The 27,936-nt window shown below is 46.7% G+C and overlaps 1 protein-coding gene across 1 annotated transcript; it reads left to right on the top strand.

Moving 5' to 3' along the window:
- The first annotated feature begins 156 nt into the window (after positions 1-156).
- FAN1 (FANCD2 and FANCI associated nuclease 1) lies at positions 157-23,309 on the top strand. The gene is made up of 14 exons (XM_087703974.1): positions 157-303; positions 1,724-3,123; positions 3,547-3,687; positions 4,967-5,162; positions 6,911-7,144; positions 8,750-8,881; positions 10,068-10,176; positions 12,601-12,720; positions 14,255-14,419; positions 15,569-15,722; positions 17,642-17,745; positions 20,545-20,739; positions 21,820-21,948; positions 23,166-23,309. The coding sequence occupies exons 2-14, from the start codon at positions 1,836-1,838 to the stop codon at positions 23,301-23,303; spliced, it is 3,105 nt and encodes a 1,034-aa protein (XP_087560100.1). The 5' UTR covers positions 157-303; positions 1,724-1,835; the 3' UTR covers positions 23,304-23,309.
- Positions 23,310-27,936: the final 4,627 nt, after the last annotated feature.

Genomic DNA, 27,936 nt, shown 5'->3' with positions numbered 1-27,936 from the left:
TTGCAACGGCCTGGCGGCGAGATGGAACGTTGTGCAGGCAAAGAGGCTTCCCCGGCGCGCGGGAACCCATCGCATCGCGCATGCGCAGCCCGTGAGAGCCCCTGCAATTTTTGTTTGAATGAATTTTACCGCTTAGCTGAATCCGGGGCGCGTTTGAATCGCGCCCCTCTGCCCTCCCCTGCATTGCACCCCCCGCGCTGCTGTTTTCACCCGGGAAGGACGCCTTTTCCACCAATTTCCACAATTTTTTATTATTGCTTTTGCAAAATGCAATAAGGGATCCCTTCCAGGATGGAGCGGCAGGTACTGCGGACTAGACGCATGAGAAGGAGGAAGGGTTTTTTAAACTGCTCATTCTGAACTGGCAGCGCGGTCTCTGCGGCTTATAGTTTTGCTTCGCTTCGCCTTTGCCCCTCTGGTGGGCTTTGGGCTCCAGCTCAGAGTAAAAGACAATTTCCATGTTCAAGAGTTGGTGTAAAATGAAAGCTTGGAAATCTCAGCGGTGCAAGCTGAGATGGCAGCAGCCCCCCTTCAGCTGCGGAGAGCATCGCTCCGCGATATTTTGGGCATAAGCAGAATTGTTATTTTCAGTTTTAATGTAGGAGGCCCTGGGAAAACCTCTGCTTGTTATATTGGGCGTTAGGGAAGCACAAAGGTATTGCTTTTAGAAGTGGCTGTCATGGAAAGAAAAGGGAAAAGACAGAAAGACAAACATAGAAATGTAAATAAATAGAATATGTATGTACAGGTATAAATGTGGGAGATAAAAGGAAAATATAGAGACAACTATGTAAAGCTAGATGATAAATGATAGTAAGATATAGATTATTGATAGATGATAGAATAGATAGATTATAGATAGAAGGGTGGATGGATGGATAGATGATAGACAAAGGTGATATACAAGACAGACAGACACAGACAGACAGAAGATAGACGAGATAGATAGATAGATGATAGATAGATAGATAGATAGATAGATAGATAGATAAGATGATAGATAGATAGATAGATAGATAGATAGGATAGATTAGATAGATATAGATATATCATAGATAGAAAGGTAGATGACAGATAGATAGATAGATAGATAGATAGATAGATAGATAGATAGATGATAGATAGATAGATAGGATAGAGATAGATAGATAGATAAATAGATAGGATAGATAGATAGATAATTTTAAAAATATGCAGCAATGGAATATATCTAAACTCGGTCCAGAGTCTTTGAGAGTTGGGAGGTGTTATGGTTGTTAGTATAGACATAATCTACAATTAGATTCACAAAGAAGAATGAAATAATTATTTGTGTTACATGCGGGGACTCGTAAACCATTGAATGCACAATCTCTTCCACTAATGTCACTCTTAATTATACAGGGCGCTGAAGTCTTTCCGTGTTAAATCAACAAACCTGGACAATTTCAAGTTCTCCATGAAATTGAACTTGAAAGCAGATCTAGAAGAAATCGAGTTTTAACGCATCATCACCTCTCTACTAAAAAAAATTTTTTTCATCCGGATCCGCATAGGTGACACACGAAGGATCCTAGGGCTTTGGGCTCCAGCTTAGAGTAAAAGATTCATGAAATTCTTTGGCCCTTCTTGAAATGCTAACTCCCTGATTTTTCACAAAGGGGAAACACAGTCATCCTTCTTTGTGATTTCGTTCTGCAAAACCTTAACGTGGCTTCTGCTCTTTCCCCCCCCCCCTCCTCAGACAAGAGAGAAGAGAATGTGCAGCAAGTGGGATCGGAGAGAATGTATGTTGTCGTGAAACGAGGCTGCGAAAAGGCAGCCCTTCTGTTTTCACCATGCTTTAGGGCCTTGCAATGGCAGAGGACGGGCCTCCGGACCAGAAAAGACCCAGGAGAAAATTATCCCTCTCTAAGAACAATAAAAAACCTGCAAGGAAAAATGGCAGAGGGGGGCTGTCTGCAGCCCCAGAGTCTTCCTCCATTCTTTCCCTTTTTAACAATGCTCCCCCCGCCAGAATTGCTTGTCCCTTGTGTGGCCAGACGATACCAAGGTACAGAATCAACCAGCACATTGACGAAGAATGCAAAAATAATCAGAATGAGGACAACGTGGATGCAACTGGCTTAGCATCCGCTGTCACCCCCGGGCCGTCATCTGAACCTGGGCCTGTCAGTTCGAGTCCATATTTTGCCGCTAAGCTCTCAACACCAGAGAAAAACCGCAGCCTTTCCAGAGGAGACAATGGGGAAACAGAAAGGGAGTCGGGAGAACAGACCAGTCCTTATTTCAAGAAAGTTGGAAAACCAGCCCTGCTTGATGACCAGCTTAGAGATGGTGCCATTAAAAATATCTCCGTGAGAACCCTGTCCACCAGATTGTCCAGGAGGTGGCGTGGTCGCAGCAGGGATGGGTTGACTCAAGGTGGCCAACCTTCTCCAGCTCAAGATGGCATCCCAGAGCAGAAACCTAACCAGAAACCTTGGGGTGAAGATTCCCTGAAGGAGGACCAGTTGTCCCCATCAAGATTCGGATGGGCAACTGGAGCTCTGAATAAGGAGGGTGATATCTCAAGTTTGGGGCAAGAAGATGACCCAAGACCTCTCTCTGATGGCCTGAATGATCCTGCTCTGGCATCACTCACTTGCAGAGAACTTGGGCTGCCAAGAAAAGGCCACCAGCGGGTAAGTAACCCCCAGAGGGATCCAGATGTTCAACGGTTGGGAATATCTTCAGTAGTTGAGGAGGAAGGCGTGACAGCCAGTTATCCGAAAGGAGAGCCACCCAAGTTGGAATCCCAGAGTTTCTCCTCCGACAAGCCAGATCCAACGATAGAAGAAGACAATCACCATGAGATGCAAAAGTTCTCCAGTTCCACAGGAGATGGGATGGAACGGCTTTCTATGGACGATGAGGCAGGGGCCGGAATTGAAGTGGAGGATGAATTATGTTTGGCAACTTTAGAAAAAGCCAGTTTTCCACATTCAAGTGAGGAGGTTGGGCCTGGCCTGGATTCAGCTGGACACCCTTATTACCTCCGAAATTTCCTCATGGTCCTGGAGGCCGTGCTGGAGAACGAAGATGACCGGAGACTCTTCAGTGAGGACGATTCGGAGGCCATTTCTCGGTTCTACAAGCTTTCAGGTAGCTTTCATTTGTAATTGGCTTAATGACCATGGGATTCGCTTAATGACCGCAGTGACAGGCTTCACAAATGTGTATAAAATCCAATTTGGTCATGTGGTGACTTGATTTACGAGCAGAATTATTTATGATAAGAATTCTGGTTTCAGTTGCGATCAGAAGCCAAGGACTGACTTACCTGTAAGTGTATTTAAGACTCTGCATTTAGCTGGTAAACCGTTCCATTTATCTAGAAAGTCTCACTTTTTATCATTAAAAATGGCTTGACACGTCAGAGAAGTTGGGTCAGCCGAACTTCCTGAGCGAGATTATTTGGCAAAAGGTCCAGTTGTTTCCCCAGAATTTCCATGCAATGCCACTTTTCCAAACATCTTTGTAAAATATATATATATATTTTCTTCTCTCGTTACAATTCCGTTGCAGCCGGTGGACAGAAACTCTACGTCCGGCTTTTCCAGCGTAAATTGGCCTGGATAAAGACGAATAAAATAGAATATGAAGAGATCAGCTCAGAACTTTCACCGGTCATCCTAGAGCTTGTCGAAGCAGGGTTCCTGCAGTCTGGTAAGTCCACTAGGAAGGTGGGTTCAAAGCTATTTGGGTCCACTAATTTAGAGACTTCCCTGCTAGCCAAAGAGAGTCGAAGCTTCTACATCAGTGACCCAGAGTTCTTGGGGGGGGGGGGCTGATAACCACATTTAATAGGAATGGAAGGGGAATAGGAATAGAGCTGGAAGGGACCTTCGAGGTCTTCTAGCCCAGCCCCCTGCTCAAGCAGGAGGACCACTACATTTCAGATAAGTGACTGTTTAAGTTATGGAGTGCCCATGATTTCTGGAGGCCAGCTGTTCCACTGGTTAATCGTCTTCCCTGTTAGGAAGTTTCTCCTTGGAGAGGTAGGGGAAGAAGAAAGAGGTAAGGAGAGATGGGTGGGAGGGAGAGAAAAAGAAGGAGAGGAGGGAGGAAGAGAGAAAAAGAAGGAGAGAGGGTAGGAAGGAAAAGAAAGAGTGTAGGCATAGGGGAGAAGTAAGGGAAGGAAGAAGGGGAAGGAGAGGAGGAAGGAAGGAAGTAGAGAAGGAAGGGAGGGAGAAAAGAAAAGAAAGAGAAAATAAGGTGGTGTCAAAGCAGGTGTGAAGGATGGTAAACAATACATTCCAAATTATACCTTATACCCCTTTTAAATGGAATAATAATAATATAAGAATGGCAAAGAAAAAGAATAATTATGTGAATGTATACCTATAACCGCATGTAAGAGAATAAATGACAGTAAAAATATAAAGCACAATATAGGTAAATAATACTTGATCATAAGTAGCTAAGTACAAATAAAGAAAGAAATGTATATAAAAATGGATAACGAATAAGGAGATTATGAACGCAGGATAGAAATGTATAGTAGGGAAAACACTAACTGCAAAGAAACCGATTCGGAACTGCGGTATGATATACGATGGAAACTTCTTGTTCCTATGTTGTTTTTAAGTTATGTGGTTGTTTTTGTTGATGTGTTTATGTGTTCTGTTGATGTGCCAAGGTGGCGCAGTGGTTAAATGCAGCACTGCAGGCTACTGCTAGATCAGCAGTTCAGCGGTTCTAATCTCACCGGCTCAGGGTTGACTCAGCCTTCCATCCTTCCGAGGTGGGTAAAATGAGGACCCAGATTGTTGGGGGCAATATGCTGACTCTCTGTAAACCGCTTAGAGAGGGCCGAAAGCCCCATGAAGCGGTATATAAGTCTACTGCTATTGCTATTGCTTATGGGTATAAAATTTTTTTAAAAATAGGAAGTTTCTCCTTAATTTATATCCCCAACGTTTGTCCGTTTTTTCCCTCTTCGCAGAGGCCGAATTGCAAAACCTATCAGAAGTCCTTGACTTACTTTCCGCCCCCGAGTTGAAAGCTTTAGCGAAAGAATTTCACTTGAAAAACCCAACTTCTCCCAAGCAGCAACTTCTGGAAGATTTCCTCCGGTTGGCAAGACAGCGCTCCATCTTTGGCACGTGCCAAGCTGGGATTGGCAGTGTCATTCTAAAGAGGTATTTTATTTTATTTTATTTTATTTATTTATAAAATTTATATGCCGCCCAATCCCGAAGGTAAAACGTTCAGGGCCCTGGTAAAAGAAACGGGGCAGAGAGCAGAAGTCTGCACCAGAACAGAAAGAAACGGAGCAGAATCACAGAGTTGGAGAAGAGGTCTTGGAGGTCTTCTAGTCCAACCCACTGCTCAGGTGAGAAGCCCTAGGCCACTTCAGACAAATGGTTGTCCGATCTCTTCTTAAAAACCTCCCGTGTTGGAGAATTCATGACTTCCGGAGGCAAGCGGTTCCACTGGTTAATTTTGCTAACTGCCAGGAAATTTCTCCTTGGTTCTCGGTTGCTTCTCTCCTTGATTAGTTTCCATCCATATCAGGAATAATCTGATTCCTCTAATGCAGTGTTTCTCAACCTTGGCAACTTGAAGATGTCTGGACTTCAACTCCCAGAATTCCCCAGCCAGCGAATGCGAATGCTGGCTGGGGAATTCTGGGAGTTGAAGTCCAGACATCTTCAAGTTGCCAAGGTTGAGAAACACTGCTCTAATGGAGCAGGGAGTTAATTTTGTGTTCATTAAGGACAGCAGAATCAGCCGTCTTTGATATGTCTTTAGGATTCCCCCATCCCAGGCTCTTAATTCTGTTGATAGGACAGAATTGTAAGGCGCAAAGACCAGGCGTTTTTTTAAATTATTATTATTTATTTAATGGAATTGTTGAGGCTTCTGTGAATGATGCCCACATTTCCCTCCGGGGAAGGCACATCGAAAGAGCAATTGTCTGCTGAGAAAAAACTAGGTTAAGGACGGAGGAAAAACTCCGTCCTTAACCTAGTTTCTTCTCAGCAGACAGTCGCTTTCCAGTCCTGCTTCCTTTGATAATGCAAACTTTGAATGTCGTGCTAATTCTGAGAGGCCAGGATTTATCTGGATGGATGCGTGGATAATTGGCAGATCTTGACGCTTCAGCTGCGAGGCTGTCTTGGGGAAAAAGAAGGTGGAGGAGGCCAAATGACAGCGCTAAGATGAAAGGAGGGATTTTAAGGAGGGATTTGGGGGGATTTAAAAAAAGGAAGGATGCTTGGAGGGAATGGGAAAGAAGAAATGTCACTCTAGAGCAGGGGTCTCCAACCTTGGCAACTTGAAGCCTGGAGGACTTCAACTCCCAGAATTCCTCAGCCAGTAAAATGAGGGGTTCTCATTTTACCCGCCTCGGAAGGATGGAAGGCTGAGTCAGTCAGGATCAAACTGCTGGCAGTTGGCAGAGTTAGCCTGCAATGTTGCATTCTAACCACCAGGAGGGAGGGAAGGGAAAGGAAAGGAAAGGAAAGGAAAGGAGGAAAGGAAAAAGGAAAGGAAAGAAGGAAAGGAAAGGAAGGACTAGAAATAGCCCTTAGACTTATATACCACTTCATGGTGCTTTTACAGCCCTCTCTAAGCGGTTTACAGAGTCGGCCTTTTGCCCCCAACAATCTGGGTCCTCATTTTACCCACCTCGGAAGGATGTAAGGCTGAGCCTGGTGAGATTTGAACTGCCAAATTGCAGTCAGCCGGCAGTCAGCAGAAGTAGCCTGCAGTACCGCACTCTGGCCACTGCGCCACCGTGGCTCATACCTACAACCGCACCAATTTAGGATAGCTATTGTGTTCCTTATCGTAGTTATAAGCCAGGTACTAGTCGCACGGTTGCTACTTCTGCAGCTGGGTGGAGAGAATTCTAGCCCCGATTCCTTCTCTTCCTGGTTTCCAGGGCTAAAGTCCTTGCGGGGAAATGCATCAAGGTTTGTCGTGAGGCCCGGGCTGTTTTTTCCCGCGTGCTGCTGCTTTTCTCCCTGACGGATCCCGTGGAGGAGGAAGAAGCCGGAAGTGGCGGCCAAAGGCAACTTTCTACGGTGCTGATGGTCAACATGGGCCGGACCGTCTTCCCCACTTACACAGTCAACAGGAAAACGCCAATATTTCAAGATCGGGATGATTTCCTTCGGTAGGAGAGAAAATTAATTCTAGGTTTGTCTATGGAGACTCTCATTCATCCAGATCATGTTCTGTCCCAAAGGTGCTTTTTCTTTAATTTCAAAAGGAAAACTGGACTTGTTTTTTTCCCCCTTGAAGACGTTTTACTTCTCATCCAAGAAACTTCTTCAGTTCTGACTGGGTTCTAGGTTTTAATCTGGGTTCTAGGTGACTCTTGTTTCTTACACAGATTTTTCTTTTCCCACTGAGAAGTTCCGGTCAATATATATTTCATCCTCTTCCTTTTTGTGTGTGCAGCCATCCTCTAAGAAAATGATCTTTGTGACCTGAATGATGTTAGGGGGACACAAACACACACACACAACACACACGGTGTGTGTCCTGGTCACAGACAATCCTCACAACTTTTTTTTGAAGCCCACGAGATAGCTCTTGGTTTTTGATTTTTTTTTTTGATTTTGTTTGTTTATTTTCAAAACAAACATATATTGTAGAAAGTATATCAGCTGGTTACAAAAAGCTTTTGTGTATCTCTTCCACCGTCATCAAATATAATTCATATTAATTCAAATATCTATATTTACTATATTAACATCATCATACCTCCACTTTTATTTGACTATCGTTATTTAAACATCCTTCATCCTTAAATATACCAAGATTCAATCCATAACCACATGCTGGCATTTCATTTACTTATTTGTAAAATCCTCCGTTAACATTAAGTCCTCATATCCTGTTTTAGCTAAACATCCATAATATTTAATACCAAAGTTTTCTAATCCTCCATGTATATAATTTATTATCATTATCCTTTCTTTATTTAACTATGTCCTATATCATAACATTTTCCCCCTATTAGTTAAAACTTAACTGTATATAGTTTTGTTTTTTTATTATAATTATTATTGTTATTAATAATCTTTATATATAGTCCAAAAATATTTCTAACCTTCCCTTCTCATATCCAATTATTACTTATCTTAAGAACTCAACATTGTATACATTACTATCGTTATCAATTTTTATTTAACTATACCTATTACCAATGGATTTAACTAAGTTTAGCTAAACAAGAGATAGATCTTGTTTTAAGGGGCTCAGCACTGAACTTTTCTTTAAAAAAATTAAGTTTGTTGTTGGTCGTTCTTGCTTCCGATTATGTGCCCGCGAGACATTTAGTCCTCGGTTACTGACTGCCCTGTTTAGCAACCAAAATCATGATGGTGTTGAAACAGTTTATGATCAGTTCTTGCACAGAGGGCTGCCGTGATGTTCCTTGCAGTGACTTGCTCAAAATTGGGGATTTTGGCGGCTTGCACGTTGATGATAGTCCAAGTCAATGGGGAAGCCGGAGGGAAGTCGCAAGTTGCAATCCTGTCATGTTCCCCTTGACTTAAGTGGGATTCACTTAAATGTCCGTGGTGGAAGTGAGGTGGTAAGTGTCACGGTCATGTGCCGTCTCACTTAACAACTGCGTCTTTTAGCAATGGAGTTGCAAGTCCCAATTGAGGTCACTAATCGAGGACTACCTCTTGCCATAGTGATAGGATAAGGCGGGGGAAGCGGTCATCTTCAGAACGAGTTGCAACATCTGATTTTAATTTTCCCGCAGGTACGCTGCCGCTGCGCACACCTCCAATGACATTTCCGTGGCCATGACCGGCGGGAAGTGGGAAGAGGCGCGCTGCCTGTACGAGACCGCGAAAGCATCTTGGCAGGAGCTGAAGGGACACCTTTCCCTCAGGTGTGTAGATGGAGGGGTGGGAAGATCCCCCACTGCAATGAGAATGGACGGGAGGGAAGAGATGCTGCCTAAGGAAGAATCCAACAAGAGAGGACGTGGCCCTGAGCTGCATAACGGGAAGAGAAAGAAACTTGAGAGAGGAACCTCCTCAGCCCTGTAAAAGAAGGAGATTTGACATCCGATCGACATGGTGGCCTAGTGGTGAAGACACCCTCCTCCCACTCGGAAGGTTGGGAGTTCGATCCTAGGTAGCGCCAGAGGTTTCTCAGGGTGCAAAGAAAAGATATTTGCTGTGAACTCCGCATGGGCATCGGGAAGGGCTTCCGGCCAGTAAATGCCCAGCTCCATTCAGTTGCCCCAACTCTACCCCGAATTAAGGAATTACAGGATCATAAAAAGGGAATTTTTAGGTCAGCCTTTTCACCTAGAAAGACAGGAAGTGCAAACAGGTGAGCCAATTCTACTTTGTTGTAAGGCTACCTTGGCAGAGGCTGATAGATTAGAAATGGAAGATGATGGAAAGAAGGAAATTTTGATCACAGACAGACAGACAGAGAGAAGGAGAAAGAGACAAAGAAAGAGGAGAGAGAATAAAGTATAAATGTATTCATAACTGCTGGGAAAATAGAAATCCATTTCCCCCCATGATTTGCCATTTCTTTAATATATATGCAGTATATACCATATTTTTCAGAGTATAAGACACACCTTTCCCCCCCTAAAAGAGCATGGAAATGTCAGTGCGTCTTATACACCGAATACAGCCATTTTTGGCCTCCCAAAGCCCCGCCCCCGCGTCCCATTTTTGCAAAAAACAGATCATTTTTCGCAAAAACGGAGGTGTTTTTTGCCTTCCCCCAGCCCCCAGGAGCACTCTGCAGGCTTCAGCAGGGCTGGGGGAAGGCAAAAACACCTTCATTTTTGTGAAAAACGGCCCGTTTTCCTCCAATTTTTTGCAAAAACAGGCGTTTTTGCCTTCCCCCAGCCCTGCTGAAGCCTGCAGAGTGCTCCCGGGGGCCGGGGAGGCCAAAACCTTTTTTCTCTTACTTACCTCTTTGAAATCTTGGTGCGCCTTATCCACTGGTGCGCCTGATAGTCCGAAAAATACGGTATATAGCCGAGAGATTTGGTGTGCAATCAGCCATGACCTGCCGAAGAAGACTGACTTTCGTGTTTCCTCGTGCAGCCATCACCGAGCCCTCCCAGAATACCTGCGGCGTTTCACCGTGGGGTGGGTGTACACCCGGATCCTGTCGCACGGGGTGGAGATCCTGCAGAGGCTTCACATGTACCAGGTAATCGATCTCTTCAAAAGGTCTCCACCTTCATGTAGGTCGCCGGGGGGGGGGGGGGGGGGGGGGCTCCTGCCCAAGGAGGGACTAGCTTTGAACTTGGGTTTCCTGAACCAGCCCATAAATGAACCATTGCCTCGCTTAACGAGAGAGACTGTTCGCTTTGCGACCACGGCATCATTTTACGACGATAGCGTTAACTTTAACAAACTTCTGCAAATCAAAAAAGGCTCACAAAATCAGCTTGGTCCTCTAATTCAGTGTTTCTCAACCTTGGCAACTTGAAGATGTCCGGACTTCAACTCCCAGAATTCCCCAGCCAGCGAATGCTGGCTGGGGAATTCTGGGAGTTGAAGTCCGGACATCTTCAAGTTGCCAAGGTTGAGAAACACTGCTCTAATTGACTTGTTTTTTTTTTAGTATATTTTATTTTCATTTTCATACACTCACATGTATACACCATACAGTATTAAACAATAATTGCATCAATTCCTCTTGTCGACAATGCCCCAGAAAATAAAAGCCCAATATACCTCTTCCATTCTCCATACACCTCTTTCTTCCACCACCCTCCAACTTTCTATCTTCCCTCCATCATCCCCCTCTACCCTACTTCCCCTCGCCCTCTACCACTCCTCTCTCCAGATCCGCTCCCCCCCTTCCTTTTCGCCTTCCCCCCCCCTCTCTCCCATCCCTCTTTACCCATCCTTCTTCTTTCCTACTCCTCCTCCCCTCCGTGTATTTCCACTATATGTTGATGTACTTGGCTTATCCTATTTTTAAAGAAAAATTAGAGAAAAACAGTATACATGTGAAGTCACATTGCATTGAGATCTAACACATCATGTCTAGCCAAATGTATATCCCTCCCTCCCTCCCCCCCGACCCCCCTCCTCCTTCCCCCCCCCCCCCCGACTTCCCAGAACCCGTACACGGTATGGATTTTTAACAAACACAGTCTAAAATCTATTGAGAAAAAAGAAATAAAGAAATTAATAACATCTCTACATTGATCTTAGCTTCTTCTTGCTAAGCTAACTTTAAATTGACTTGTTTTATAGCAGTAGCAATAGCAATAGCAGTTGGACTTATATACCGCTTCATAGGGCTTTCAGCCCTCTCTAAGCAGTTTACAAAGTCAGCATATTGCCCCCAACAACAATCCGGGTCCTCATTTTACCCACCTCGGAAGGATGGAAGGCTGAGTCAACTTTGAGCCGGTGAGATTAGAACCGCTGAACTGCAGATAGCAGTCAGCTGAAGTGGCCTGCAGTACTGCACTCTAACCACTGCGCCACCTCAGCTCCTATTTCTTAGACATATATACAGAATCAGCCTCTTGCCCCTTCCTTCCTTCCTTCCTTCCTTCCTTCCTTCCTTCCTTCCTTCCTTCCTTCCTTCCTTCCTTCCTTCCTTCCTTCCTTCCTTCCTTCCTTCCTTCCTTCCCACTTAGTTAGCAATAGCAGTTAGACTTATATACCACTTCATAGGGCTTTCAGCCCTCTCTAAGCGGTTTGCAGAGTCAGCATATCGCCCCCAACAATCCGATGATAGATAGATAGATAGATAGATAGATAGATAGATAGATAGATAGATAGATAGATAGATATAGATAGACAGACAGAGACAGAGACAGAGACAGATAGATAGATAGATAGATAGATAGATAGATAGATAGATAGATAGATAGATAGCAATAGCCATTAGACTTATATACCGCTTCATAGGGCTTTCAGCCCTCTCTAAGCGGTTTACAGAGTCAGCATATCGCCCCCACAGTCTGGGTCCTCATTTTACCCACCTCGGAAGGATGGAAGGCTGAGTCAACCCTGAGCCGGTGAGATTTGAACCGCTGAACTGCAGATAGCAGTCAGCTGAAGTGGCCTGCAGTACTGCACCCTAACCACTGCACCACCTCGGCTCAACTTGACCATTGCAACTTAAAACCGTGATGGGCATGCTCCATTATAAGCCATAAGCCAAGAACTACCTGTAGCGTCAATCTTTTCTTACTTTTTTTAAAAAAACAACAACATAGAGAGCATTTTGATAACTTCTCGCCATCTGGAGGTGCGCGATGTGGCTGGTGGCCAAGAAACACTTTCAAGATCTTCCGCCTCCTTCACATCCTCCGCAAGCTATTAATGTTGGTCTATTTTTAAGCTTTGCTCTTTCCCCGCTGCTATTTTTAACGCTTGGCGTTTCCACGTCTTCGGAAGAAGCCTCTCCAAGACTTGGTCCTTCTGTTCTCCCTGCTTTCCGCCCGACAGCAAATCCTTCTTCAATCTCTCCATGATCACAAGGTGTTGCCTGGCCACATCCATTGCTGAGTCGTGAGGCTGGCCACGATGCTGGGGTCTTCTTGCCAACCAACTGGGCTTGTCCTTCTGCAACCTTCTCATGAGCTTCTCTGTTCCCCCTGGCTAGGAGGCCGTGGAGCAGCTGCAAGAACTCCTGGCTCAGGAAGACTACTGCGTGGACAGCCGAGGGCAGTGGTGGGAGCGCCTAGCTCTGAACTTACACCAGCATTTGAAAGACACCAAGAAGGTAAGGTGCCTGGGGTGTGTGGTCTCCGTGGTTATGGTGTCCTGGTGGTCCAGGATGGGCTCTCCAACATTGTTCTTGCCAATAGCGTTCTTGTTGAACTGCCTGAGACTTCTCGGGAAGCAACAATGGAATGGAAAACTACTGGTGACCTCCTACTGCTGCACCGTAGAGCGTATTTTAACTTACTGCGCCTGTGTGTGGTTTGCCAATTGCACCATGGCAGATAGGAAGGAGCTCCAGAGGGTCAATGCCATTGCCCAGAGGATCATGGGTTGCCCCCTCCTCTTTTTGGAAGAGATTTAGAGTTCCCGCTGCCTTAAAGTTCAAAACATTTTTTTTTAAATATACTTTTTTTTTTCCATTTTCATAACATATAATTACATGTATACTCTTACATAGCCAATATCCTATTGTATTAAGTAGTAATTACTTCAGTTCCTCTTGTCATCAATGCCCAGAAAGATAAAAACCCATTATTAGCTCTTCTGCTCTCCATACACCTCTTTCTTCTACCTCTCTCCTACCTTCTTTCTTCCCTCCATCCTCCTTTCCTACTCTACTTCCCCTTCCTTTCTCCTTCTCCTCCCTCTTCATTCCACTCCTCCTTATCCTCCTCATCTTTCCCCCTTACCCTCTCTCCTATCCCTCTCTTCCCATCTTTCTTCTCTCCTCTGCTTCCCACTCTTCTACATCCTTTCTTCCCTCCATCATTTTCTACTCTACTTCCCCTTCCTTTCTCCTTCTCCTCTCTGCATTCCACTCCTCCTTATCCTCCTCATCTTCCCCCCTTACCCTCTCTCCTATCCCTCTCTTCCCATCTTTCTTCTCCCCTCTGTTTCCCACTCTTCCTCTCATTGGTGTATTTCCGCTTCTGAGCAAACTCCATTCTATGTTGATGGCATTTATGCTTCCATTTCAATATACTTAACATTTAAAGGAAAAAAATAAGAGAAGACAGTATACATGTGCAATCATATTACTTTAAAATCTAACACCCCTCGTCAAGCCTAATATTCATCCCTCCCAACCCCCCCCCCCCAGCCTTCCCTCCCCCGACTTCCCAGAACCCATACACGGTATAAATCTTTAACAAAAACCATCTAAAATATATTGGAAAAAAGAAAGTTCAAAACATTCTTAAAAGATCATTTCATTCTGGGCGCCATTTTTTTTTTTGAACTATTACCATCGTGCAGCCGGTACAGGACAATAAAAACAAGGAGAAATAGGCTGGAAAAAAAAGCTTCTATCCCAGGGAAGTAACCAGATTGAATTCTTCTACTGCACAGTGCAATATTAATGCAATATCAGGGGTTTTCCGTTTTAATGATATAGAATGTGAAGGAGGTGTGTTTGTGTCCTTATTTTTATAATGCACACTGAAGGTGGCGTTTAATTTCGTTGTACGAGGTGCAGTGACAATAAACTAAATTAGAAGACCTCCTTCTAGGGGGGGGGGGGGGGGGCTCTCTGGCCTCTGGATCTTGTTTATTTTCTGTTCTTCGTCTCTCTGCAATCGCTGGTTGGCTGCTAGGCTGTTGCGTCCATCCGGAAAGGCCTCCTGGATTCCTTCCTTCGCCCATGCCACCGGCTCGGTCTCTCCCAGCGAGTCCAACGGATGAAAGACGCCCCGTCTGGCCAGAGGTTCAAGCGTCTCCTTCTCGATCTGCCTCTCCTCTCTGTGGAGGACGTTACCCACGTAAGTACTCGACTTACGACCGAATTACAGCCTTAAGGCATGGTGGTCGTTAGTGGGGGGGTCACACGTGAGCAGACCGGGTCTTTATTTGACGATGGTCATTAAGCAAATGCTCTTGTTGTTAAGTGAGTCGGTTTTACCCTTGGAGAATTGACGTGGTTGCCAAGGACCCACAATGTCATGTGACGGCATGGGTGGCCTTCATAACTTTGAAACCAGATTGTGAGTGTTTTGGGAGTGGCCCGTTGTAACTTGGGTCGCTAAGCAACTGGTCATAAGTTGAGGGCCATCTGTAGCTGCTGGGTTCCCTACCTGAGGAAATTTCTCCTCAGAGAAATGGGGATGTTTTCTAGGCCTCAGTTTAAAAGATCTCAATTAATGGCGTAGGTCCAGGGAAGAGCTATAACCACGACAGTGGAAAGACTGGAGGTCCCAAGTTCTACAAGGAATGGCCCAAATGTTTGTCGATAAACTTCGTCCTGCAACCACTGCCTAACCCACCCTTTCCACTCCAGAGTTATGCTGGTTGAGGAAACCTCTGGAGAACTTGGGGTGGGAGGAGAAGACATCCCTGGGCTTCCTTTACCCACTCTTTCCACTCCAGAGTTATGCTGGTTGAGGAAACTTCTGGAGAACCTGGGGTGGGAGGAGAAGACATCCCTGGGCTTCCTTTACCCACTCTTTCCACTCCAGAGTTATGCTGGTTGAAGAAACTTCTCGAGAACCTGGGGTGGGAGAAGAAGACATCCCTGGGCTTCCTTTACCCACTCTTTCCATTCCAGAGTTATGCTGGTTGAGGAAACCTCTGGAGAACTTGGGGTGGGAGAAGAAGACATCCCTGGGCTTGCTTTACCCACTCTTTCCATTCCAGAGTTATGCTGGTTGAGGAAACTTCTTGAGAACCTGGGGTGGGAGAAGAAGACATCCCTGGGCTTCCTTTACCCACTCTTTCCACTCCAGAGTTATGCTGGTTGAGGAAACTTCTTGAGAACCTGGGGTGGGAGAAGAAGACATCCCTGGGCTTCCTTTACCCACTCTTTCCACTCCAGAGTTATGCTGGTTGAGGAAACTTCTGGAGAACCTGGGATGGGAGAAGAAGACATCCCTGGGCTTGCTTTATCCCTTAACCAGGATTCTTCCTTGACTCAGGTGACCATCAAGGGAAAACTCTGCCCACAGACCGGGATGGGCAAATCCGTGTTTATCCTGGAGAGTCAAACGGAGGGAGCAGAACTCTTGGCGGTGGTCTGCTCCGTTGAGGAACTGGCCTTAGCCCACTACAAGCAACAGGGCTTCGATCAAGGTGACCTTTTTCTTATTTTGTTTCGCTCGGTTGCATCACAGGGAGAATAAGGAAAGGCCTCTACTGCAGTGGTCTCCAACCTTGGCAACTTTAAGAACTGTGGACTTCAACTCCCAGAGTTCCTCAGCCAGCTTTGCTGGCTGAGGAACTCTGGGAGTTGAAGTCCACAAGTCTTAAAATTGCCAAGGTTGGAGACCACTGCTCTACTGGAGCCACCAGGGCAAAAAATGTCCTTCCAGATTAACTTCTCCAAGCACCAGCGGGGTGTAGCTATGGAGAGGACTGGCTAGGAACTGGGAGACTGCGAGTCCCTAACTTCCCTTGGTGACAGAGCTGGTGAGAATGACCCTGGGGGGAGGAGGAAGAATAGAATAACAGAGCTGGAAGGGATCTTGGAGGTCTTCTAGTCCAACCCCCTACTCAAGCAGGAGACCCTAGACCGTTTCAGACAAGTGGCTGTCCAGTCTCTTAAAAACCTCCACTAGGAAGGAAGGAAGGAAGGAAGGAAGGAAGGAAGGAAGGAAGGAAGGAAGGAAGGAAGGAAGGAAGGAAGGAAGGAAGGAAGGAAGGAAAACAGAGCTGGAGGGGATCTTGGAGATCTTCTAGTCCAGCCCCCTACTCAAGCAGGGAGACTCTAGACCGTTTCAGACAACTGGCTGTCCAGTCTCTTCTTAAAAACCTCCACTAGGAAGGAAGGAAGGAAGGAAGGAAGGAAGGAAGGAAGGAAGGAAGGAAGGAAGGAAGGAAGGAAGGAAGGAAGGAAGGAAGGAAGGAAGGAAGGAAGGAAGGAAGGATAACAGAGCTGGAAGGGATCTTGGAGATCTTCTAGTCCAACCCCCTACTCAAGCAGGGAGACTCTAGACCGTTTCAGACAAGTGGCTGTCCAGTCTCTTCTTAAAAACCTCCACTAGGAAGGAAGGAAGGAAGGAAGGAAGGAAAAAAACAGCTGGAAGGGATCTTGGAGGTCTTCTAGTCCAGCCCCCTACTCAAGCAGGAGACCCTAGACCATTTCAGACAAGTGGCTGTCCAGTCTCTTCTTAAAAAACCTCCATTAGGAAGGAAGGAAGGAAGGAAGGAAGGAAGGAAGGAAGGAAGGAAGGAAGGAAGGAAGGAAAAAAAACAGCTGGAAGGGATCTTGGAGGTCTTCTAGTCCAGCCCCCTACTCAAGCAGGAGACCCTAGACCATTTCAGACAAGTGGCTGTCCAGTCTCTTCTTAAAAAACCTCCATTAGGAAGGAAGGAAGGAAGGAAGGAAGGAAGGAAGGAAGGAAGGAAGGAAGGAAGGAAGGAAGGAAGGAAGGAAGGAAGGAAGGATAACAGAGTTGGAAGGGACCTTGGAGGTCTTCTAGTCCAACCCCCTACTCAAGCAGGGAGACTCTAGACCGTTTCAGACAAGTGGCTGTCCAGTCTCTTCTTAAAAACCTCCACTAGGAAGGAAGGAAGGAAGGAAGGAAGGAAGGAAGGAAGGAAGGAAGGAAGGAAGGAAGGAAGGAAGGGAAAACAGAGATGGAAGGGATCTTGGAGATCTTCTAGTCCAGCCCCCTACTCAAGCAGGAGACCCTAGACCGTTTCAGACAAGTGGCTGTCCAGTCTCTTCTTAAAAACCTCCACTAGGAAGGAAGGAAGGAAGGAAGGAAGGAAGGAAGGAAGGAAGGATAACAGAGCTGGAAGGGATCTTGGAGATCTTCTAGTCCAGCCCCCTACTCAAGCAGGAGACTCTAGACCGTTTCAGACAAGTGGTTGTCCAGCCTCTTCTTAGAAACCTCTGGAATTGCAGGCTTGACACAGCTGGCAAGTTTGAGGTCAAGGCAGAATGCAAGGCTGGATTGATGATGATCAAAGGGGCTGGGTTGTTTTGCCTTGGCACGTAAAAATATTCCGAAATGTTCCTTGTGGCCCCCACTTGGGCTCCTCCTCAGGCATCCATGGCGAAGGGTCTACATTTACTGCCCTCTTTGGGCTCCTGATGTGGGACGTCCTTTTCATGGATGGCATCCCCGACGCCTTCAGGAACCCATACCAGGTAAGCGTTGCGTTCGGAATGGGCAAAGGGGTGGAAGAAAATATAGCAATAGCAGTTAGACTTATATACCGCTTCATAGGGCTTCCAGCCCTCTCTAAGCGGTTTACAGAGTCAGCATATTGTCCCCAACAACAATCCGGGTCCTCATTTTACCCACCTCGGAAGGATGGAAGGCTGAGTCAACCTTTGAGCCGGTGAGATTTGAACCGCCGAACTGCAGATAACAGTCAGCTGAAGTGGCCTGCAGTACTGCACCCTAACCACTGCGCCACCTCGGCTCCCCAGCTCAGGGTTGAATTGTGGGGTCCCTGGCGCACTCTGAGCTTGGCGGGTTTTTTTTGCAGACATTGCAACACCCTACTAGGTAATATCTTCAGTGCTGGAAGGTGGTGGGTTGGAGGAGGAGAGGGAAGAGGGCTGTGTAGCCCTTAGTGCCTCTCTGAGCTTGGTGATTGCCCTGCAGACGTTTCATGACCCAACTAGGGAACAATATCAATGCTAGAAGGGAAAGGGGTTTGCAGAGTGAAGGAGGAGGACTGTGGAGTCCTTGGTGGCTTTCTTGCAGATGTTTCATGACCCAACTAGGGAACATCATCAGAGCTGGAACGGAGAGGAGGAGGACTGTGGGGTCCTTGGTGGCTTTCTTGCAGATGTTTCATGACCCAACTAGGGAACATCATCAGAGCTGGAACGGAGAGGAGGAGGAGGAGGACTGTGGGGTCCTTGGTGCTCTCTGAGTTGGTGGCTTTCTTGCAGATGTTTCATGACCCTACTAGGGAACATCATCAGAGCTGGAACGGAGAGGAGGAGGAGGACTGTGGGGTCCTTGGTGCTCTCTGAGTTGGTGGCTTTCTTGCAGATGTTTCATGACCCTACTAGGGAACATCATCAGAGCTGGAACGGAGAGGAGGAGGAGGACTGTGGGGTCCTTGGTGCTCTCTGAGTTGGTGGCTTTCTTGCAGATGTTTCATGACCCTACTAGGGAACATCATCAGAGCTGGAACGGAGAGGAGGAGGACTGTGGGGTCCTTGGTGCTCTCTGAGTTGGTGGCTTTCTTGCAGATGTTTCATGACCCTACTAGGGAACATCATCAGAGCTGGAACGGAGAGGAGGAGGACTGTGGGGTCCTTGGTGCTCTCTGAGTTGGTGGCTTTCTTGCAGATGTTTCATGACCCTACTAGGGAACATCATCAGAGCTGGAACGGAGAGGAGGAGGACTGTGGGGTCCTTGGTGGCTTTCTTGCAGATGTTTCATGACCCTACTAGGGAACATCATCAGAGCTGGAACGGAGAGGAGGAGGACTGTGGGGTCCTTGGTGCTCTCTGAGTTGGTGGCTTTCTTGCAGATGTTTCATGACCCTACTAGGGAACATCATCAGAGCTGGAACGGAGAGGAGGAGGACTGTGGGGTCCTTGGTGCTCTCTGAGTTGGTGGCTTTCTTGCAGATGTTTCATGACCCTACTAGGGAACATCATCAGAGCTGGAACGGAGAGGAGGAGGACTGTGGGGTCCTTGGTGGCTTTCTTGCAGATGTTTCATGACCCTACTAGGGAACATCATCAGAGCTGGAACGGAGAGGAGGAGGACTGTGGGGTCCTTGGTGCTCTCTGAGTTGGTGGCTTTCTTGCAGATGTTTCATGACTCAACTAGGGAACATCATCAGAGCTAGAACGGAGAGGAGGAGGAGGACTGTGGGGTCCTTGGTGCTCTCTGAGTTGGTGGCTTTCTTGCAGATGTTTCATGACCCTACTAGGGAACATCATCAGAGCTGGAACGGAGAGGAGGAGGAGGAGGAGGACTGTGGGGTCCCTGGTGCTCTCTGAGTTGGTGGCTTTCTTGCAGATGTTTCATGACCCAACTAGGGAACATCATCAGAGCTAGAACGGAGAGGAGGAGGAGGACTGTGGGGTCCTTGGTGCTCTCTGAGTTGGTGGCTTTCTTGCAGATGTTTCATGACCCAACTAGGGAACATCATCAGAGCTGGAACGGAGAGGAGGAGGAGGAGGACTGTGGGGTCCTTGGTGCTCTCTGAGTTGGTGGCTTTCTTGCAGATGTTTCATGACCCTACTAGGGAACATCATCAGAGCTGGAACGGAGAGGAGGAGGACTGTGGGGTCCTTGGTGCTCTCTGAGTTGGTGGCTTTCTTGCAGATGTTTCATGACCCTACTAGGGAACATCATCAGAGCTGGAACGGAGAGGAGGAGGACTGTGGGGTCCTTGGTGCTCTCTGAGTTGGTGGCTTTCTTGCAGATGTTTCATGACCCTACTAGGGAACATCATCAGAGCTGGAACGGAGAGGAGGAGGACTGTGGGGTCCTTGGTGGCTTTCTTGCAGATGTTTCATGACCCTACTAGGGAACATCATCAGAGCTGGAACGGAGAGGAGGAGGAGGACTGTGGGGTCCTTGGTGCTCTCTGAGTTGGTGGCTTTCTTGCAGATGTTTCATGACCCTACTAGGGAACATTATCAGAGCTGGAATGGAGAGGAGGAGGAGGAGGACTGTGGGGTCCTTGGTGCTCTCTGAACTTGCTTATTTTCTTGCAAACATTTCATTACCCAAGTAGGTAACAACTTCAGCTCTAGGAGGAGTGGGGTTTGCTCTCCTTCCAGCCCTGATGATGTTACCTAGTTGGGCAATGAAACGCCCGCAAGAAAACCGCCAAACTCAAAAGGGCACCGCCAAGGACCCTCCCACCGTTCAACCCTGAGCTGCAAATACTCTTTTATCAAAAGATTCTTATTCCGCCTTTTATGCGTGGGGGGGTTTTAAGTGGGGTTATCCGCTCCCTCCCTAGGCTTTCCCCCTGGACCTCTACACCAGCAGTTTTTACAAGAACCGCCGGTCGGCCATCGAGTCCAGGTTGCAGTCGGTGCGCGAGGCCTCGACGGAGACGCTCCAGGAGTGGGTGGGCGAAGTGTGGGATGCCCAGAAGGGCAAAGCGTCAGGGCTGATCGACTGGGACCGCTTCTCTTCCCTCCAGCAAGCCCAGGTGAGTGGGAGGGAAGGGCACCTTTGCAGACACCCGCAGGGCCAGGTTCCCTCCTCCTGACGTCGCCAGAGATGGTTAGAAAACCACCCCAGGTTCTGGAAACTTCGGAGCCCTGCTGCTAAAAAAGGGGGATTCTGGGAGTTGGAAGTCCATCCATCTTAAAGTCGCTGAGATATGTAAGCAGTCCTTTGCGTTCCAGCAAGGAAGATATGGGGGCTCAGTGGCTTAAACACTGAAGCTTGTCGATCAGAAAGGTCGGCAGTTTGGCAGTTCGAATCCCTAGTGCTGCATGAGTTCCTGTAACTTGTCCCAGCTTCTGTCAACCTCGCAGTTCGAAAGCACGTAAAAAATGCAAGTAGAAAAATAGGAACCACCTTTGGTGGGAAGGGAACAGCGTTCCGTGCGCCTTCGGCGTTGAGTCATGCCGGCCACATGACCATGGAGACGTCTTCGGACAGCGCTGGCTCTTTGGCTTTGAAACGGAGATGAGCACTGCCCCCTAGAGTCAGGAACGACAAGCACATACGTGCGAAGGGAAGATATAGTTAACCTGCACATTAAAAGAAATAAAATAAGGAGCCGCTTTATTACTAAAGTAGCTTTTAAGTTTCTGGAAGGGGCTTCTTGGAAATTTCTCAGCTACCTTTAGGACCGGAGAAGGAGAGAGAAGCCAACAGCATACAGATCAGGGGTGAAATCCAGCAGGTATGGACGGGTTCTGGAGAACCGGTAGCGGAAATTTTGAGTAGTTTGAAGAACCGGCAAAGGCCACCTCTGGTTGGCCCCAGAGTCGGGGAGGGACTGGAGATTTTACAGTATCCTTCTCCTGGAGAGAGAAGGAAATGGGGTTTTTGCAGTATCCTTTCCCCTGCCACGCCCATGGTAGTAAACCGGTAGTAAATAAAACATTTGAATTTCACCACCGACACAGGTGTACTTTTGCAAACAGATTGCCTGGCTTTTCAGAGCAAATCCCAGAAACAGAACGAGATTCCCGCATGTTGCTTTGCTGGAAGTGGGGGGGGGGGGTCTTCCCAAAGTTCTGAAAAAAGCCCTCCCCCCCTTCCCTCTGTTTTGCAGAGCCTGGTCTGCTGTTTGGGGGGCCCGTTTCTGAGTGGAGTTTGCCGGCGTCTCTCCCAAGATCTACGCCACTGTAGAGGGGGCCTCCCCGATCTTGTCGTCTGGAGCACGGGAAGCCGGCAATATAAGGTGCCTTTGCAGATTTATGTATTTATTTTTATCCGTTTTAGAAATAAATAAATTTGAGTCACACCAGGCGACTCAAGGCAGCTTAACACGGCTATGAAAACCATGAACTGCATTCAGTTTTGGTCGCCACGATGTAGAAAAGATGCGGAGACTCTGGAAAGAGTGCAGAGAAGAGCAAGAAAGAGGATTAGGGGACTGGAGACTAAAACATATGAGGAACGGTTGCAGGAACTGGGGATGTCTAGTTTAATAGAAAGAAGGACCAGGGGAGACATGATAGCATCGTTCCAATATCTCAGGGGTTGCCCCAAAGAAGAGGGAGTCAAGCTATTCTCCAAGGCACCTGAGGGTAGAACAAGAAGCAATGGGTGGAAACTAATCAAGGAGAGAAGCAACCTAGAACTGAGGAGAAATTTCCTGACAGGGAGAACAATTAATCAGTGGAACAGCGAAGGGAGGGAGGAAAGAAGGAAGGAAGGAAGGAAGGAAGGAAGGAAGGAAGGAAGGAAGGAAGGAAGGAAGGAAGGAAGGCCAATGGATGGAAACTAATCAAGGAGAGAAGCAACTTAGGACGGAGGAGACATTTCCTGACAGTCAGAACAATTAATCAGTGGAACAGAAGTTGCCTCCAGAAGTTGTGAATGCCCCAACAGTTGGACTAGAAGACCTCCAAGGTCCCTCCCAACTCTTGTTATTCTATTCTATATAAAAGAAATAAAAAGAATAAAGTAGTAAATTAGTAAAATAATACCCCCCCCTCCTCGCCCATCCCTGGCAACAGCACACTTTCATACAAACCATTTCATCATGGGTTGAACCTCCTGGGGGGGCGCCAAGAGACGAATTCCCAGAGGTGGGGAAGAGTTGATACTTGGAAAGAGTTTTACGGCTAGAGATTTGTCTTGGACTCACAAATCACAAACTACCCGTAGTCCTCAACCTTACGACGCTTAGCGAGGGTCTCTCCAGAGGTTACTTGGGACTCGGCTCCAACATGGCTGCACGCCCCACCCTTCCTGGGGTCACGTGGCTTCATTTTGGGGGGGGCTCAGAAACGGCCCACTTTTACAGCCGTTCGCAAGATTGTGCGAGCGCGTTTTGAGATATTTTTCTATATTTTTTGGGGGTGGTGGTGGTGGGGAGGGAGGCACTGATTTTGTTCATCCAGATTGTGGAGTGACATTTGCACGCTCTCTTCCGCCTCTTCCCCAATTCAGCTGGTGGAAGTCAAGGGTCCCGGCGATCGGCTTTCGCACAAGCAGACGGTGTGGCTGGACGAGCTGCAGAAGCTGGGCGCGTCGGTCGAAGTTTGCCACGTAGAGGCGGTCGGGGCTAAAAGTCAGCGCCTTGGATGAAGGAAGGGGGGGGGGTCTCCCCACCCCCAACTAACACAGGGATCGGGGATCCAGTGGAATAAAATCTTCCGATACGGCAATGGGTTTCCTTCTCTGCTTCTTTCTAATCCGCTTTGGATTCGCTTTGAATTTTCCACCCGTGCGCTCACGCTGAAGACGCATTTCAGGCTGAGTGATTGGAAGTGGGCGTCTCCGAGGCTCAGGTCGGCCCATGGGGAGCATTTCCCAAGTTAAAGGACAGCACTTAAGACTTATATACCGCTTCACAATGCTTTGCGGCCCTTTAGATGGTTTCCAGAGTCAGCCTGTTGCCCCCCCCCCCCCAACAATCTGGATCGTCATTTTAACTGACCTCGGAAGAACGGAAGGCTGAGTCAAATCTTGAGCCAGTCCGGATCGAACTGCTGACAGTGGGCAGTGAGCTAACCTGCAATCCTGCATTCTAACCACTGGGAAAGAAGAAAGGAAAAGAATGGAATTCATGGCCCTCCATAGTATCCATGGCTGTCACATGATCCCAACTTCTAATGGTTTCGCCAGAAGCTGGTTGTTAAATTTCGACAGAAAAAGTCCCAGAAGAGGGCAGATTGGTTTTTTATTAAAGTCTCATTTATTTGCAATTTCATACATTATGGCAGATGGAAGCAGCTTCTCCGTGTCAGCTCAGGCAGGCCCATGCTTAGGACATCAATACTTTAGGTGAGGGGTGTCCAATTTTAAGACTCGTGGACTTCAACTCCCAGAATTCCCCTTGCCAACCATTTCCCTCATGCTGGCTAGGGAATTCTGGGAGTTGAAGTCCACGAGTCTTAAAATTTGCCAAGGATGCACACCTCTGCTTCAGTCTTCCTAAAGCATTAAAAAAAATGGGATTTCTCTCCGGTCCCATTTTCATAAAGAGTCACAGAATCCCACTTTCCTGATGGCTTAATTTACTTTTCCTTGGGGGAAAAAAAGTCAAACATGCTTGACTTTTAAAATACACTTTTAAAAATTAAAAAAAAAAGCCAGAATTTAACAGGAAGGACCTTCCACCAGAGTGAAACACACCTTTAGGATTGGGATCTGCTTAAGAAAACTAAACACTCATGGGGGGGAAAAAACACACCCAGAGTCACCTTCCGGCACGCTGCAGCTAAAATCTACTTGACAGTATCAAAAGCGGTGGGTTTTTTTTATTATTATTATTTTTACACAAGTCTTAATTACAGCAACCGCCTCCTTCAGCTCAAGCAGCCCTCTTGCTGTTAAGCAAACATACAAAAATAACCGTCTCTTGTTTTGCACAGTTACAAAAACTTCACCGTGGAAAGTACCTGCTTTGAAAAAAATAGTAAGAGTTGGGGGCTGCTCATTGGTGTTGGGGGAGGAATACCCCACCCCATACTTTAAGTTCACAAGCGCCATCGAGTTGGTAGAAGGTAAGACAAGAGCCAGGTGAAAGCAACAGACCATTCATGGTCTCCAAGCAGCTGGTCCTTGTTTCTTAAGTCTACTGATGGGCTTTGAAACCTTCTCGAGAGAAGCTCTCCTATCTTCTGGAGCTCCCTAACACAGTGTTTCTCAACCTTGGCAACTTGAAGATGTCTGGACTTCCAAGTCCCAGAATTCCCCAGCCAGCATTCGCTGGCTGGGGAATTCTGGGACTTGGAAGTCCAGACATCTTCAAGTTGCCAAGGTTGAGAAACACAATTCCTTCTTTGGGGGAAAGGACCCTTTTGTCCTATCCAGGATGAAGACCAAGGAGCAGCCATCCATCCATCCACCTCAATCAACCAACCTATTCTCCACATCACCGCATGGCACACAAAGGCACTGGCAGAGCTACTGCAACCACGTGGTCAGTCAGGGAAGTTTTGAGAGTTGGGCCATCGCAATCGGACGACGCCAAGAGAAGACCCAATTTGTGCCCAGGAAAAGGACAGGATATGTGGAGGCTTCAAGAGGTTGCTAAGCCAAACCAACCATGAAACTTTTAAGATGTGTAGAGGTCAACTCCCAGAGGAATACTGGAAGTTGAAGTCCACACATTTTAAAAGTTGCATGATTGGGAAGACTGGTTTTAGAAGTCCTCATCGGCACGTCCCATGAAGGAAAAGGTCATTTAGACCACCTGAAAGGCCAACAGGTTCCCAAGGCCGAATCACTCGCAACTTCCCTTCATTTCTGATCACCAGAAAGAGGTATTTTCACTTAAGACTAATTAAGATTCTATGATCTGAGACACCCATGTCAGGTTCCTCTGCTAAGCACGATGACCTTAACAATAAATAATGCTCATTTCATGAGGCCTCTTTCCTGCCAAATCAACTTAACAGATGTGCTAACATGGGTAACCTAACTGTAGTTAATCTCCTATACCTGCTTCACACACTACCATCACACAAAGCCATTTTCTTCCCATTTGATCAGGGCAACTATTTGAAAAGCAAAGATCCGCCATCCCACAAGGGTTAAAAAAAAAAAAAGTAAAGTCACACGTTACAAAAATGCACACAATTTAAAAAAATCCCTGTTAAAAAGAGCGTCGGGGGTACAATAGACATCTCAAAAGTTAATCACCTTAACGTAGTTACCGTTGGGTTTTCTTTTTTGCAAAATATATATACTCATCGCCCCGCTTTAATTAGCAAAATTTAATACATCTGAAATGCCGTTAAGACTATTATGCATTAAATAGAGAATCTGTTAAGAAAGCCCCCCTTAGTAAAAAAGGAAATTGATTTCTCCCACATCCCTACGAAAAATCCTGGACGCAAGAAACTCAACCGTAGGAAAACCAAACTTTTGCTCCCTTGAAGAGGATTGAGATAAAAGCCTTCGGTTATGTCATTGAAGGATCAGCAGCTGGGGGGAACCACTGTAGAAACCTCTGGGGGAGGGAGGGGAGGAGATCATTAGCAGGCTTGGGAAGGGGACCCCAATTCAAGAGGGGCCAGTGGGACAGGTTGTATATGGCACGTTCAATTCCCAGGTTGCCCCACATGGGGCATATGGGGAAGGGGGTCAAACAGGATCCCTTCCTTCCTGGTCCCAAACACCAGAACTGTGCCCATGTGCTATCTGTCTATTGTTGGATCAACTCCAGCATCTCAAAATGTTTGAGAACCTCTGGGGGTGTCCTCTTCTCCCAAAGGAACGGGACACAAGCCGTTTCCCAGGCAGCATCCATTTCACGAAACAGGCTACGTTTCCATGGTTTCCTGACCAGGCCTTGAAGCCCCCTTCCCACTACAAAATGGCGGAAAACACATGTCTACGGCCATGCCTGAGACAAGACAGGTGACTAGATGTCCCTGGCGTGTCCAGGTTGCCCCAAATCCTCTTGAAATCCCCCCCATGCTGCCCCACCACCCTTCAGGTTCTGCGATCAGGGCCCCGAAACGGATTCAACCACCGTCTGGGTTGAGTTCAACCTTTAATCGGTGTTTCTCATTCTTGGCAACTTGGAAGGCGGGTGGATTTCAACTCCCAGCAGTTCTGGGAGTTGGAAGTCCACCATCTTAAAAGTAGCCAAGGTTGAGAAACACTGAACTAAACTGTAAAAAAAGAAAGAGAGAAAGTCCATAACTATATATATATATATATATAAACCAGTATTTCCTTCCAAGAATGTTGATTCTAACCAAGCCCATTCGAGGCCCCATTCAGAGTCAGTAATACTCAAAAGAGCTGTCAGTTAAGATTTCTTTCCCTGGCTAGAGGATCACAATCCTTAAAAGCACCTCCAGAAATCACTACGAAGGAAACCGGAAACGGGCGGCAGAATGTTAGCTTATCAAACGAATGTAACTGAGTTCCGGGAAAAATACTAACGTCAATGCAAAAAAAGGCACTTTTAAGGCTAGTGTTTTTAAAAAGGTTGTTTTTGCATACGTGCTGATAGAACAGTCTCAAACCACGATGTCTGGAGCCGATGTGGGCAGCCGTTTCTCTCTTTGCCCTTTAACCAGGTTAAGGCCGTAAGATTTTTTTTTTCCAACTAGTTTTTTTCTTTCCCACGATTCTAATCAGCTAAGAGACACCAACCGTCCCACCAGCAACAACACATTGGCAGCGTACGCGATTCGGGAGGCAGATTTTTGTAAACTACAAGGCAACCTCAAAGCCTAAATAAGTAAAATAGAGAGCTGGGCCAAACGTAACCATGATGAGCAAAAAGGGAGGCCTAAACTTAAATTTTAATTTACTTCAATGGAAGGGTAAAAATGGCTAAATTTCTGGCTGAAATTCACAGCAATGTGAACTCTGAACTCCTCATGGGATTGCTCTACCACCGAAGGGGGTAAAATATTGCTCCAGTATTTTGCGCTGGTTAAATCACCCTGCAAATCTTTTTGTTTCTTTCTTTGCTATTTCTCTTCCTCTTGTCAAGCTGCAGGCTTCAGCCAGCAACTCCAAAAGAGGAAACCTCACAAACAAGAAACTAAACACAATGCCCAGCTGTTTGATGTATGGGTGTTATCGGTGTGTGTGTGTGTGTGTGTGTGTGTGTGTGTGTGTGTGTGTGTGTGTGTGAATCAAGTTCCCTATCAACCAAGACAGCAGGAAGAACTAAGAAAAAGACCCATCAATGGATCAGCTGCAACGTTAAAACAAAACAATAATAATAATAATAATAATATTCTGTGCA

Source organism: Thamnophis sirtalis, unplaced genomic scaffold (assembly GCF_051295495.1).
Source record: "Thamnophis sirtalis isolate CommonGarterSnake01/CBP01778 unplaced genomic scaffold, rThaSir2_p1.2 scaffold_2, whole genome shotgun sequence".
NCBI lineage: Eukaryota > Metazoa > Chordata > Lepidosauria > Squamata > Natricidae > Thamnophis > Thamnophis sirtalis.
This window is presented reverse-complemented; position numbering and strand designations above follow the sequence as displayed.